This window comes from Zingiber officinale, chromosome 1A, assembly GCF_018446385.1.
Source record: "Zingiber officinale cultivar Zhangliang chromosome 1A, Zo_v1.1, whole genome shotgun sequence".
Classification (NCBI taxonomy): Eukaryota; Viridiplantae; Streptophyta; class Magnoliopsida; order Zingiberales; family Zingiberaceae; genus Zingiber; species Zingiber officinale.
The window spans coordinates 194,029,698-194,041,719 of NC_055987.1; the positions used below are offsets into that span (position 1 = coordinate 194,029,698).

Genomic DNA, 12,022 nt, shown 5'->3' on the forward strand with positions numbered 1-12,022 from the left:
TTCGTTGGAAATGTTTCCCATGAATCTGCCAGTTCGTTGGAAATTTCCAACGAATTTCAGATTCATTGGAAATCCTACATATTCTTAAATTCATGGTTGACCGAGCTAGAGACCTCCGAATTGGATGAAACTGGTTCCTGTGTGCTCCTCTATTTATCCTAACTTCATATGTGTCCTCAAATATTTTTTTTACTTCATATATTTTTTCCCTTTATTTTTTCAATCCCCAATGTGTTGGAAAAATTAAATTCAAGTTTAAAAATTCACAAATCAAAATAAATTAGCTCCGTAATTATTTTTAATTCATGGATATAATCACGAGAACCTTACGCACGTCAACAAACTAATTTTCCCTCGTTCTGAGCACTCGAACATCATTTTTTAAGTCTAGCAAGTTTAACTATACTCCAATTTGATTTAAAACTCTAACACTTTCCTGCTCAAATTCAAATTCATCCAATTGACCTAGAAGTTAAAAATTCATCTTATTGCAAAAAAAAAAAAAAAAATATTTGAGCTCATCTATAGAATCAGGAGACCAAGAGAAGCACATAGAAACTTGTTTCATCCGATTCTGAGGTCTCTAGGTCAGTCAAAAGGGTTTTTAAGCCACAACATACTTTGCAACGAATCTACAATTCGTTGGAAATTTCCAACGAATTTCAGATTCGTTGGAAACCCTACATATTCTTAAAATCATGGTTGACCGAGCTAGAGACCTCCGAATTGGATAAAACTGGCTCCTGTGTACTCCTTTATTTATCCTGACTTCATATATGTCCTCAAATATTTTTTTTACTTCATATATTTTTTCCCTTTATTTTTTCAATCCCCAATTTGTTGGAAAAATTAATTCAAGTTTAAAAATTCACAAATCAAAATAAATTAGCTCCGTAATTATTTTTAATTCATGGATATAATCACGAGAACCTTATGCACACCAAAAAACTGATTTCCCCTCGTTTTGAGCACTGGAACATCATTTTTTAAATTTAGTAAGTTCAACTATACTCCAATTTGATTTAAAACTCTAACACTTTCATGCTCAAATTCAAATTCATCCAATTGACCTAGATCTTAAAAATTCATCTTATTTCAAAAAAAAATATTTGAGCTCATCTATAGAATCAGGAGACCAAGAGGAGCACATAGGAACTTGTTTCATCCGATTCCGAGGTCTCTAGGTCGGTCAAACGGGCTTTTAAGCCACGACATACTTTGTAACGAATCTACAATTCGTTGGAAATTTCCAACGAATTTCAGATTCGTTGGAAACCCTACATATTCTTAAAATTACGGTTGGCCGACCTAGAGACGTCCGAATTGGATGAAACCGATTCCTGTGTGCTCCTCTATTTATCCTGACTTCATATGTGTCCTCTAATATTTTTTTTTACTTCATATATTTTTTTCCTTTATTTTTTCAATCCCCAATGTGTTGGAAAAATTAAATTCAAGTTTAAAAATTCACAAATCAAATTAAATTAGCTCCGTAATTATTTTTAATTCATGGATATAATCACGAGAACCATACGCACGCCAACAAACTGATTTCCCCTCGTTCTAAGCACTCGAACATCATTTTTTAAATCTAGCAAGTTCAACTATACTCCAATTTGATTTAAAACTCTAACACTTTCATGCTCAAATTCAAATTCATCACATTGACCTAAATGTTAAAAATTCATCTTATTTCAAAAAAATATTTGAGCTCATCTATAGAATCAGGAGACCAAGAGGAGCGCATAGGAACTTGTTTCATCCGATTTCGAGGTCTCTAGGTCGGTCAAATGGGTTTTAAAGCCACAACATACTTTGCAACGAATTGCAGATTCGTTGGAAACTCTATCCTGCAAATTGTTTGCTGTAAAATTGCGATAAATTATATATTTGTTGGGAAGTTCCAACAATTAATAGTTTCGTTGCAATATTTGCGACAAAAATACTATTCGTAGCAAAAATTTGCAACGAACAAAATATTCGTTGCAAAATTTGCAACGAACAAATTATTCGTTGCAAAATTTGCAACAAATTTTATTTTTTGTCGCTAACTTGCAACAATATTAGCGACAAAATGTCTTTTGTTGCTAATTTGCAATGAATTTATTTTGTTGCTAAATTTGTTGTTAATTCGGAACAATTTATTATTTTGTTGCAAATTTTGTTGGAAAGTTTGGAACAAAATTTAAATTCGTTGCAAACTGTCATCCCTAATAGAGAATTTTTTTTGTAGTTGCCCGTCTATAGGTTAGCACGGAGGAGCTAAATTACGGGTGATTACTAGTCATTAATACAATTAGTAGCAAAGCATGGGGGAAGGCATGCACAGACATGTTGAGTTTTGACCCTAAAACCTAATATGACAACACCTCATACTTTATCCACCGCACCACCGTAAAAAGACAATAAATAAATAAAATAAAATGTGATTTTCATATCATTATAGAGAGTGATCATCGCTCCATTATCAACATCATTTATCTCATTGTCATTTTCAACATTAATTCTTACATCTAGATTCCATATCAAATAAGTTTGATCAAATCCATGCAAATGAATACGACTCTTACACATTTCAAGATATTCAAACTTTAAATTTCTACATAAAATACAAGGACATCTAATAATTAATGACCCCTCCTTCATGTGATAAGCTGGAAAATTTAAAAATTCTTTAACTCCATTCTTATACCTTTGACTAATTCTATTTCGCTCCATTATCCAACTTGTATCCATTCTTCAAAACCTGTGATTATGTGATGCATGCAATTCATATCAATTAAACAAGTTATTACATTAATCAATCAAGCTGGCAAATTTTTACATTACAACCAATAAATTTTTACATGGCTAACCTATCATTTGATCTTAATCACTTAATCATATGTAATCTGATGTTATTAATTATGATACATCCTAAAATTAATTCAAAGTTAATATACATTTTCTATATATTATACTGTAGGTCTCATGTTGTTTGGTAAAGAAAAGAAAAATTAGTTCACATGTATTGGTAAAGAATGACTTTGTAATTTTGTAGTGAATTCCAAGAATAGATGTCACCAAAAAAGTATCCAGTTATTTTTGTTTGATCATAATTGATTACATGTTTGATCATAATTGCCTAATTGATTGATGATTTTTATCAATTAATTTAAAATTTTAAAATCAAATAAAGAAACTATTGAAATTGATCGGTCAATCAATTAAAATTATCGGAATTGATTAAAATTTTATCCAATTGATTACCAATTGAATATGTTCTATTGTCAGTGGCACAAACTCTCAAAATGATATGATGAGGTAGTTAGTAGGTCCACCTGCGGCCGACCGACAGTTGCTCTGTCGAGTAGTCCTTGTCCGAATGTAATACACAGAATGATCCTGCTTTCTGTTCAACTGTACTGTTGTTGGAGGCCGTTCTTTGTATGACCGGACATGCCTCCTGTTCGAGGTAGCGGTCCGGGAAATTGCTGCTTGACTACTAGTCTTAATTGTGGGCTTCCTCGGAGCGTCACTTCAGGCATGATTGGGCTGACCGGGTTGTCACACCCAGTCGGACAAATGAAGTCGTCGTTGAACTTAATTGATTTATTTCATAGACATAAATTTTTGACTATTTTGATTTTAACATATATGTCTATCATTTTTTTCTACTTTAACTCATTGATATGTTGAGTATACAATCACGCCCACTTAATAATAGATTAAAATTGTGATTTTAATCAGTAAATTTAAGCACCCATTTACTATTAAAATAGATATTTAAATAAGTTAGCTAACGTTGGAAAATACGAGTAACTCATCCATTGTGAAATGAATTAAAGTAGCATCTTCAAATGCGTGCGAGCTGCTCTGAAATCTTCAAATGGTTGATGAATCTGAATCTGATTCTGATTCTGACGCGGTTTGAAATCTGAACCGCGTTAACAATGCTTCCCTTGTGCGTTACTTCTTCCAGGTATCAATCAATTTATTGTATCATTTCGATATAAACTTTTGCCCACCTGCCTTTCAGTTATTGGCTGAAGCTTTTAGCTTGTCTTCAAGTTTGACCCGTCGATCGAAACGTGTGCTGACTAACACGTTCCTGTCGGTCCCAGAATTCAATTAAATAATTTAATTAACAAAGTTATATATATCCCTCAACTCATTTTTCCATTATATGTGTTATGTGTATCATTCAGATTTGCCATTCATTAATCAGCTTCTCATTCTGTATTTGATCTTTCAAGACCATGAGTTACTACTCCCAGCAACAAGTTCCTTCTCAAGGTATTTAATTCAATTTATTCGATTATATATCCTCAAAGACATTTTTTTTTTGTTTTATTAATTTGCTAACATGAATATCCATATCTCTGTAAATCCTGCAGCTTATCCACCACCGCCTACTTCTTACCCGCCACCAGCGGAGCAGGCCTACCCACCGACGACGGCTCCGCCGCCGCCGCCGGGGTATCCGACTAGAGACGGCAAGGTGAATGATCAGCAGCAGGTTCCTGTCGAGACGAGCAGCCGCGGCGATGGATTCTGGAAAGGATGGTGAGAATGAAACCGAGAATTATTTTAATTTTAATTTTAATGTAGTTATTTATATTTATTTTCCTGACTAAGGCAACAAATTAAAGATAAAATAATCTGTTTCTGGCACTTGATAAATTGTGTTGGGGTACGGTTAGCAAAGATTTAAATAGTTTGTTAATTTGTATAATTTGTTGGATTTGCAGCTGTGCTGCCTTGTGTTGCTGCTGCGTTCTGGATATGTGCTTCTGAAATCTGAGGGGGATTCATTTTCTGTCTACTGTTATGTATGTGTTCAGATCGGTGTGACTGCTACTGTCTTATCATCCTATTCTATTCTACTTAGATTTATGTTCTATAGCGACTGGATTGTTCTTGATGAATCTTGGCTGATCAATTTGATTTATTGTATCCAGTTTGAGAATTGTTATAACTTTTTTTTTAATTAAAAAACCCATAGGGAATTATTGCAGAATGATCCAATTATTTCTAAAATAATGGCTACATGTAAAAATAAAAGCGAGAAACTGACTTCTCACTAGTTTCTTCAGTTAAACCTTTCCCTTATTTTAATAATTGTATGTGAGTTAAATACTGTGGGGGTAGTTCCAGCATGTGATTTAATTGGACTTTTACTTGGTGTCGGAGTCACCTTAATTAATTCATTTATTGTTTATTTACTTAGTAAGAAGTAAAATAAAGGAAAATGTGATCAGTGATGGAATCTTTCGACCCAAAGTGCATGTGATTTTAATTAATGGTCTGAAATCTGGATCGCTAGTTAATTTAATGTTCAAATCGACAGTGGGTCGAAAGTAAAAAAAGTAAATGAACTCCTCTACGAATAATAAATCTAATGGAATCAGGAAATACAACAAGGAAACAAAACTTATTCCTACATACTTACCAATAAGCTGGAATAGCTCAGTTGGTTAGAGCGTGTGGCTGTTAACCACAAGGTCGGAGGTTCAAGCCCTCCTTCTAGCGATTAATTTTGAATTTTGCCCCTATTATATAAATAAATATTCATTTTTATTTTTTTAAAAGTAATAATTGGTTTATTATAGTAATAATTGGTTATAATACAATGTAATTAATTTTATCCTTATATTTTTCATAAATAAATACATATTTTATATTATTTTTATCTTATACACTCAAATAATTAAAAAAATCTTTTTTTTTAAATTAAGAAAAAAAAGAACAGCTCTGATTTGGCATTTCGACACATTTATGTTAGTTAGGTTCATAAATTGATAATAATATTAAAAAATCTTCTTAAATCAAATCAGATCCGACTTGTTTTTTTCTTCCATAAAACAGAACCCAGATGTCAATTTAAATAAAATCGGATCCAAACTCTTTATCCACAAAAAGATATCCCAATTTTTAACTTTTTATTCGCTTCATAATTAATTTGAAATTTTCTTACTTTTTTCCATAAAAACCGTCCAAAATTTACTTTTACGACCCGTTCGTAATTATTTCTTAAATTTCTCAAATCAAATCGAATGTATGTATTTTTTTTCCATAAAAAACTAGCCAAATTTAACAAACAGAATCCTACGGAGGGCCAAATTTTTCTAAATTCACTGAGTCCGGTGTAGATCCAGAGAGTATATCACATCAGCTTGTATTTTGGGATAGTCAGTTTGTTATTATTGTAAATTGTCTGGGCACATGAGCCGAGATTGTTCGCTGAAGGCTCATCATATTACTTCCGTAGTTTTTTATCATGGAGTTCAGCTCAGTCAGACAGGGACTCAACGAGGAGGGCACAGAGCCCAATCCCCTTGCAGCAGCTGCATTTGGTATGCTCGGACAGGAATACCCCAGTGCTCTCATAGTACCACAGAGCTATGTTCCGAGACCACAGTATCCGACTCAGAGGCAGTATCAACCGCAACCCCAGCCACTGGTTCAATACTAGTCGCCACCTCAGTCCCTAGTACAGTATCAGCCACAGTCACTGGTCCAGTACCAGTCACCGCCCCAGCCGCCGGTCCAGTATCAGTCTCAGCCTACCTATCCGTCTCTGGCTCGGTACCCGACACCGTCACAATGGCAGGCTCAGACTCAGGCGCAGCAGCCTTTGGCAGCACTACCACCTCCTCCACCGCTAGAGACTGAACGTATTCATGCGGTGACCAGAGAGGATGCGCAGCGGGCCGACGGATCCGTTTTCCGTGGTACGATTTTCATTTATGCTTTATCTGTTCATATACTGATACTGGTAGCTCGCATTCTTTTATATCCCGTACCTTTATGCGGGAAATTGGTAGATTACCCACTTTCAGACCGCATCGACTGACCGTCTCTCTACCGTCCGGTGATACCTTAGACGTCACCCAGAATGTCAGAGGTTGCCCGTTAGACTTTAACAACATGATACTCACGGTAGATCTTTTAGTACTGGAAATGGTTGACTTTGATATTATTCTTAGCATGGATTGTTTGTCAGTATATCATGTCATTGTTGATTGCCAGACGAGGGTGGTCACATTCTAGCTTCCGATCTAACCCTCGTGAGATTTCACTGGCATTAGAGACGACGGCACATCGACCATTTCGACGATTCAGGCTCAGAAGCTGCTGTCACATGACTGTCAGAGTTTTTTGTTATCTTTAATTCATACTGAAGACGGCAGTAGTTCTCAACTCTCCGACGTTCCAGTAGTCCGAGAGTATCTGGATGTATTTCCAGAGGAGTTATCAGGTTTGCCTACCAGAAGGCAAGTGGAGTTTGCTATTGAGTTACATTCCGAGAACCGCGCCGTCATCGAAAGCTCCTTACCTACCAAAAGAGTTGAACGAACTGAAAGTTCAACTCCAGGAACTTTTAGACAGGGGATTTATGCGCCCTAGTGCCTCTCCATGGGGTTCTCCGGTATTATTTGTCAAGAAAAATGATGGTACTCTGAGGTTGTGCATCAATTACAGACAGCTGAATTCAGTGACCGTCAGAAATAAGTACCCCTTACCGCGGATCGAGGATTTATTTGATCAGTTCAGAGGTACCTCAGTATATTCTAAGATTGATCTATGGTCCGGATACCATCAGTTGAGAATCAGAGAATCTGATATTCAGAAAACAATATTCCATACCAGATATAGCCATTTCTGACAAAGATGTTGAGCGAGATTTGTGTATACAACAAGAGAGGACCAAACCAAGGAACCCATGAGCTCAAAGGGGAATACAAGAATTTTGGGGGGAATCAACAATGAATGAATGCCCTAGGTAAAAGTTCTGTTATTCGTGTTCTTTGCGTTTGATTGATTCCCTCTCGTGTCGAGGTTCATCCCAATTTGATCGGTGTATGACTCTTTCCACTGTCATCACAGGCACAGAGTGCACTTGGTATACTACATTTGCTCTACAAGATCAACAAAGCCATCGAACAAAAGTGGACCGTCTCAGCATCATCATTCTTTTGATGGTGGTGGTTGTATCTCTATGCATTAGTTCATGTGTGGACTTGAATTGTACATTTTGATAGCGAAATTTAATATTACTTATTTCCATCGTACCAAAACTTAAATGAGTAATGAGCATTGTAATCTCACTTAAGTATGAGGAGATATTTGTATTTTTTTTATGAAAAATGATATCCTCAAGGAAAAAAATTCAAGGAAAAGCACATAAAACGATGAGGTCCACAAAAAGTGAAATGATGATCCATAATTTTATGTGTCTATCCTTAAATTTTTCCTTGAGCTTTTTTAATTTACTTTGTGTCCGATGACAAATTTTTATGGAATCAGACCTATTATTTCTGTGATTAATATAATAGAATTGAATTACCAAAAAAACATTGGCACTATATCTTTTCTACTCAGAACTTTTGGCTCAAGTGGCATGCTAGAGATTATTAAAAAAAAAAAAATCACAAGATTTGACCAGTATGTTTTAAAAAACCGACCAAACAAATGACCAAAATTATTTTTAAAAAAAATAATAAAATATATATTTAACTGATGTTTTTTTTTTAAAAAATAATGATCAATAAATTTTTTAACTAAGTTTCCTATCAAAATATATTTGGGTGCTATTTTTTTTTTAAAAAATACCGGAGTATGTTTTTATCAATTCATCAGTTATTTCTATAAAATATTAGTTGATAAATTTTATAAAACTATTTAAAAAGGCAAATAATAACCTTACGTTAGTTTAAATCATATTGTTTGTTTATGCTATAAAAGCATAAATTAATATGTTAAGATAATATTTTAATTCCACGAATATGATATCCGCACTGTGCGTGTCAACGGGATATCAGTTTTGTTTTTTTTTATTTTGATTATTTTTTAAATTTTGAATTAAAAAATAATTAAAATATTTTTTTAAGATATTATTTCTAGGGTTCATACTTCCCAATTGAATTATAATTTATAAATTATTTTTTTTAAAGATTTTACTTATAGCGTTTAGATTTCCTAATTGGGTTGTAGTATTTAATAAAAAATAAATAAATAAATTTAAGTATTTACGGAGTATTGTAATGTATTTAGGGGATATATTCATGGATTAGGAATTTATATAAGGAAATATTGATTTTTTAAAATTTAAAAATAATAGATTTCGTCAATTATTTTTTATTATTTTTATTTTTTAAAATTTTGAATTAAAAAATTAATTAAAATATTTTTTAAGATTTTATTTTAGGGTTCTGACTTCCCAATTGAATTATAATTTTTAATCTTTTTTTTTAAAGATTTTACTCCTAGCATTCAGACTTTCCAATTGGGTTATAGTGTTTAGTTAAAGAAAAATTAATAATGAAATAAATTTAAATATTTATGGAGTATTGTAATGTATTTAGGAAGTATATTTATGTATTAGGCATTTATATAAAGAAATATTGATTTTTTTAATAAAAACTTTAAAAAAATAATTGGAAAAAAAAAAAGTCGGATATGGTGCGCGTGCGAGCGTAGCATATCACATCACGACTCTTAATTCCATATCAATTTTTTAATATAAATGTGATATATTTTTTATTCCATAAAAGCATAGATTTTAATATGTTGAGATAATATTAATTGCAGTTGATATGATTTCCGGATAAACCCATTCATACTCCTTTTAGAATTTGTTACTAAATTTATCATAATTTTTCTAACTAACTAATCTGTTTATTTTCCCTGATTTTATCGTTTATGCTATAAATTAACATGATAGATACAATTTCATCTTTGTTATCATTTTTTTGACAGGACTTCCTATCAATTGGCAAGACAGATCAATAGAAGATGATAGAACTTTTCTAGATACAACTAGAGTGGAACTACCGGTGTGACTATTGAAGTGCCCTGTCGGCCATCTCAAGGGCGTTTCAATCGGTTGCCTCTAACTCCTTCTCCGCAACTAGTCTGGTCATTGCCAAAATTGTCCGTACTGTTGATCTCCTTCACCCTGACGATCCCTCCTCTGAACAAGTAAATACAATTTTTCTCTTTATATATCCCTTCTTTTTATTTTTATTTTTCATCTTAGTGCAATTGGTTAGCTCACCGTTTGAAATTAGGATTCAGAATTAGTTTATCAAAGAAATTTGAAATCAATTAACATGTTTCGATTTGATTATATTTTAAAGTTGTTTAATTAATAACATTATGTTTCTTGATTCGCAGTTTACACTGGAAATGATTCAAACTAATCCTAATACATCGAGGAGTTACAAGTTGAACATGTCGAAAGATGTTGCACCAATGTGTGTTTTTTCCAAATCTAACCAAGGTAATTAAGCATTTACTTTCATTTCTTTCCGAACAGACCTTAAATCGTAAACCCTAACTCATAATATTTATTATTATCCCATATAAAATCATTGCTTGCTTTTCAACGGGGTTAAGTCTGATCACAAAAGTAATTCCTAATGCAGGAAAGATCTCGGTGGAGGGGAAGGTTGAGTGTAACTTTGACATGGAACCTCAAAATTTAAGGGCTTATAGTAATTTATGCCGCGACAGAACGAACAAGGCTGCGGTCAAGATCAGAAAAGTCCAGGTCGATACATTTTATTTTATTTTTACTTTGTCGACTCATTCTATTATTCCTTTGTTTTTTGTTGAAAAGCTAAACCCTTGTTTGTTTATTTGTTTTAATTTTTCCTTACACAATTTTAGGTTCTCGAGAATGATCATGGCATGTTCATGACGCCAATGCCCGGCCAACTTCCATCTAGTTCGAAGGTAGCATTTTCTTTTGTATAATACATCGATCGTTATTCCTTTATTGCATTGCCACACATTTGCACTGCAATTGTTAGATCCTCTAGTTTTTATCTTCAAAACTCTTGTTTTGACAGGAGAAGAGAAAATTAATCCAGTCTAAACGGCAGGATGCCAAACGAGTACGAATGGACAAAGGAGAAATGTTGAACATTCTCTTTAGACTCTTCGAAAGGCAACCCAATTGGAGGCTGAAGCAACTGGTCCTAGAGACTGACCAACCTCAGGTACTAACTACTACTTCAAACTGTCTAGACTTACAAATGAATCGATAGCTAATGTCTATCGCTTGCCTTATACCTCGCTCAAAGTTATTTAGTATGCTTACTAGATAACCTGAATTTTGCTGTTCTCGGTGATTTGTTTTTCTCAGGTTTAATTATTTTTATTTTATTTTTGAGCAGCAATATTTGAAAGAGATGTTGCGCGAGATTTGCGTGTACAACAAGAGAGAACCAAACCAAGGAACCCATGAGCTCAAAGGGGAATACAAGATTTTTGGGGGGAATCAACAATGAATGAATGCCCCAGGTAAAAGTTATGCTCTTCGCGTTCTTTGCGTTTGATTGATTCCCTCTTGTGTCGAGGTTCACCCCAATTTGGTCGATGTATGACTGTCTCCACTGTCATCACAGGCACAGAGTGTACTTGGTATACTGCATTTGCTCTAGAAAATCAACAAGACCATCGAACAAAAGTGGACCGTCTCAACATCATCATTCTTTTGATGGTGGTGGTAAAAGTTTTGTTCTTCATGTTCTTTGCGTTTGATTGTGGTGGTGGTTGTATCTCTATGCATTAGTTCATGTGTGGAATTGAATTGTACATTTTGATAGCGAAATTTACTATTACTTACTTCCATCATACCAAAATTTAATGAGTAATGAGGATTGTAATCTCACTTAGGTATGAGGAGATATTTGTATTTTTTTAATTTACTTTGTGGCCGATGACAAATTTTTATGGAATCGGATCAATTATTTCTGTGATTAATATAACCGAATTGAATTACCCAAAAAACATTGGCACTATATCTTATTATACTAAGAACTTTTGGCTCAAGTGGCATGCAGAAAATCGGCATAGAATTTCCTTGTCTTCATCTGATTTACTCAAATAATGATTTTTTTAAAAAAAATAATGATCAATAAAATTTTTAATAAGTTTCCAATCAAAATACATTTGGGTGCTATTTTTTTTTAAAAAAAATACCGAAGTATTTTTTTATCAATTCATCAGTTATTTCTATAAATTTTATAAAACT

General features: G+C 33.4%; 1 protein-coding gene, 1 non-coding gene and 1 pseudogene across 2 annotated transcripts; all 3 read left to right on the top strand.

Annotated features, from left to right (window-relative positions):
- Nucleotides 1-4,143: 4,143 nt before the first annotated feature.
- On the top strand, nucleotides 4,144-4,939 carry LOC122014033 (cysteine-rich and transmembrane domain-containing protein WIH1-like). Its single transcript, XM_042570231.1, has 3 exons — nucleotides 4,144-4,275; nucleotides 4,377-4,545; nucleotides 4,731-4,939. Exons 1-3 carry the CDS (start codon nucleotides 4,239-4,241, stop codon nucleotides 4,774-4,776), a joined length of 252 nt encoding a protein of 83 aa, XP_042426165.1. The 5' UTR covers nucleotides 4,144-4,238; the 3' UTR covers nucleotides 4,777-4,939.
- Nucleotides 4,940-5,437: 498 nt separating this feature from the next.
- On the top strand, nucleotides 5,438-5,511 carry TRNAN-GUU. Its single transcript has one exon. It is a non-coding gene; the product is annotated as a tRNA-Asn (tRNA).
- Nucleotides 5,512-9,824: 4,313 nt separating this feature from the next.
- On the top strand, nucleotides 9,825-11,276 carry LOC122009163 (annotated as a pseudogene).
- Nucleotides 11,277-12,022: the final 746 nt, after the last annotated feature.

Bases quoted from the DNA above. Each gene is read 5' to 3' on its own strand.
- LOC122014033 (XM_042570231.1), top strand. From the start codon at position 4,239: ATGAGTTACTACTCCCAGCAACAAGTTCCTTCTCAAG. The intron at 4,276-4,376 runs GTATTTAATTCA...TAAATCCTGCAG, and splicing joins GCAACAAGTTCCTTCTCAAG to CTTATCCACCACCGCCTACT. The intron at 4,546-4,730 runs GTGAGAATGAAA...TTGGATTTGCAG, and splicing joins GATGGATTCTGGAAAGGATG to CTGTGCTGCCTTGTGTTGCT.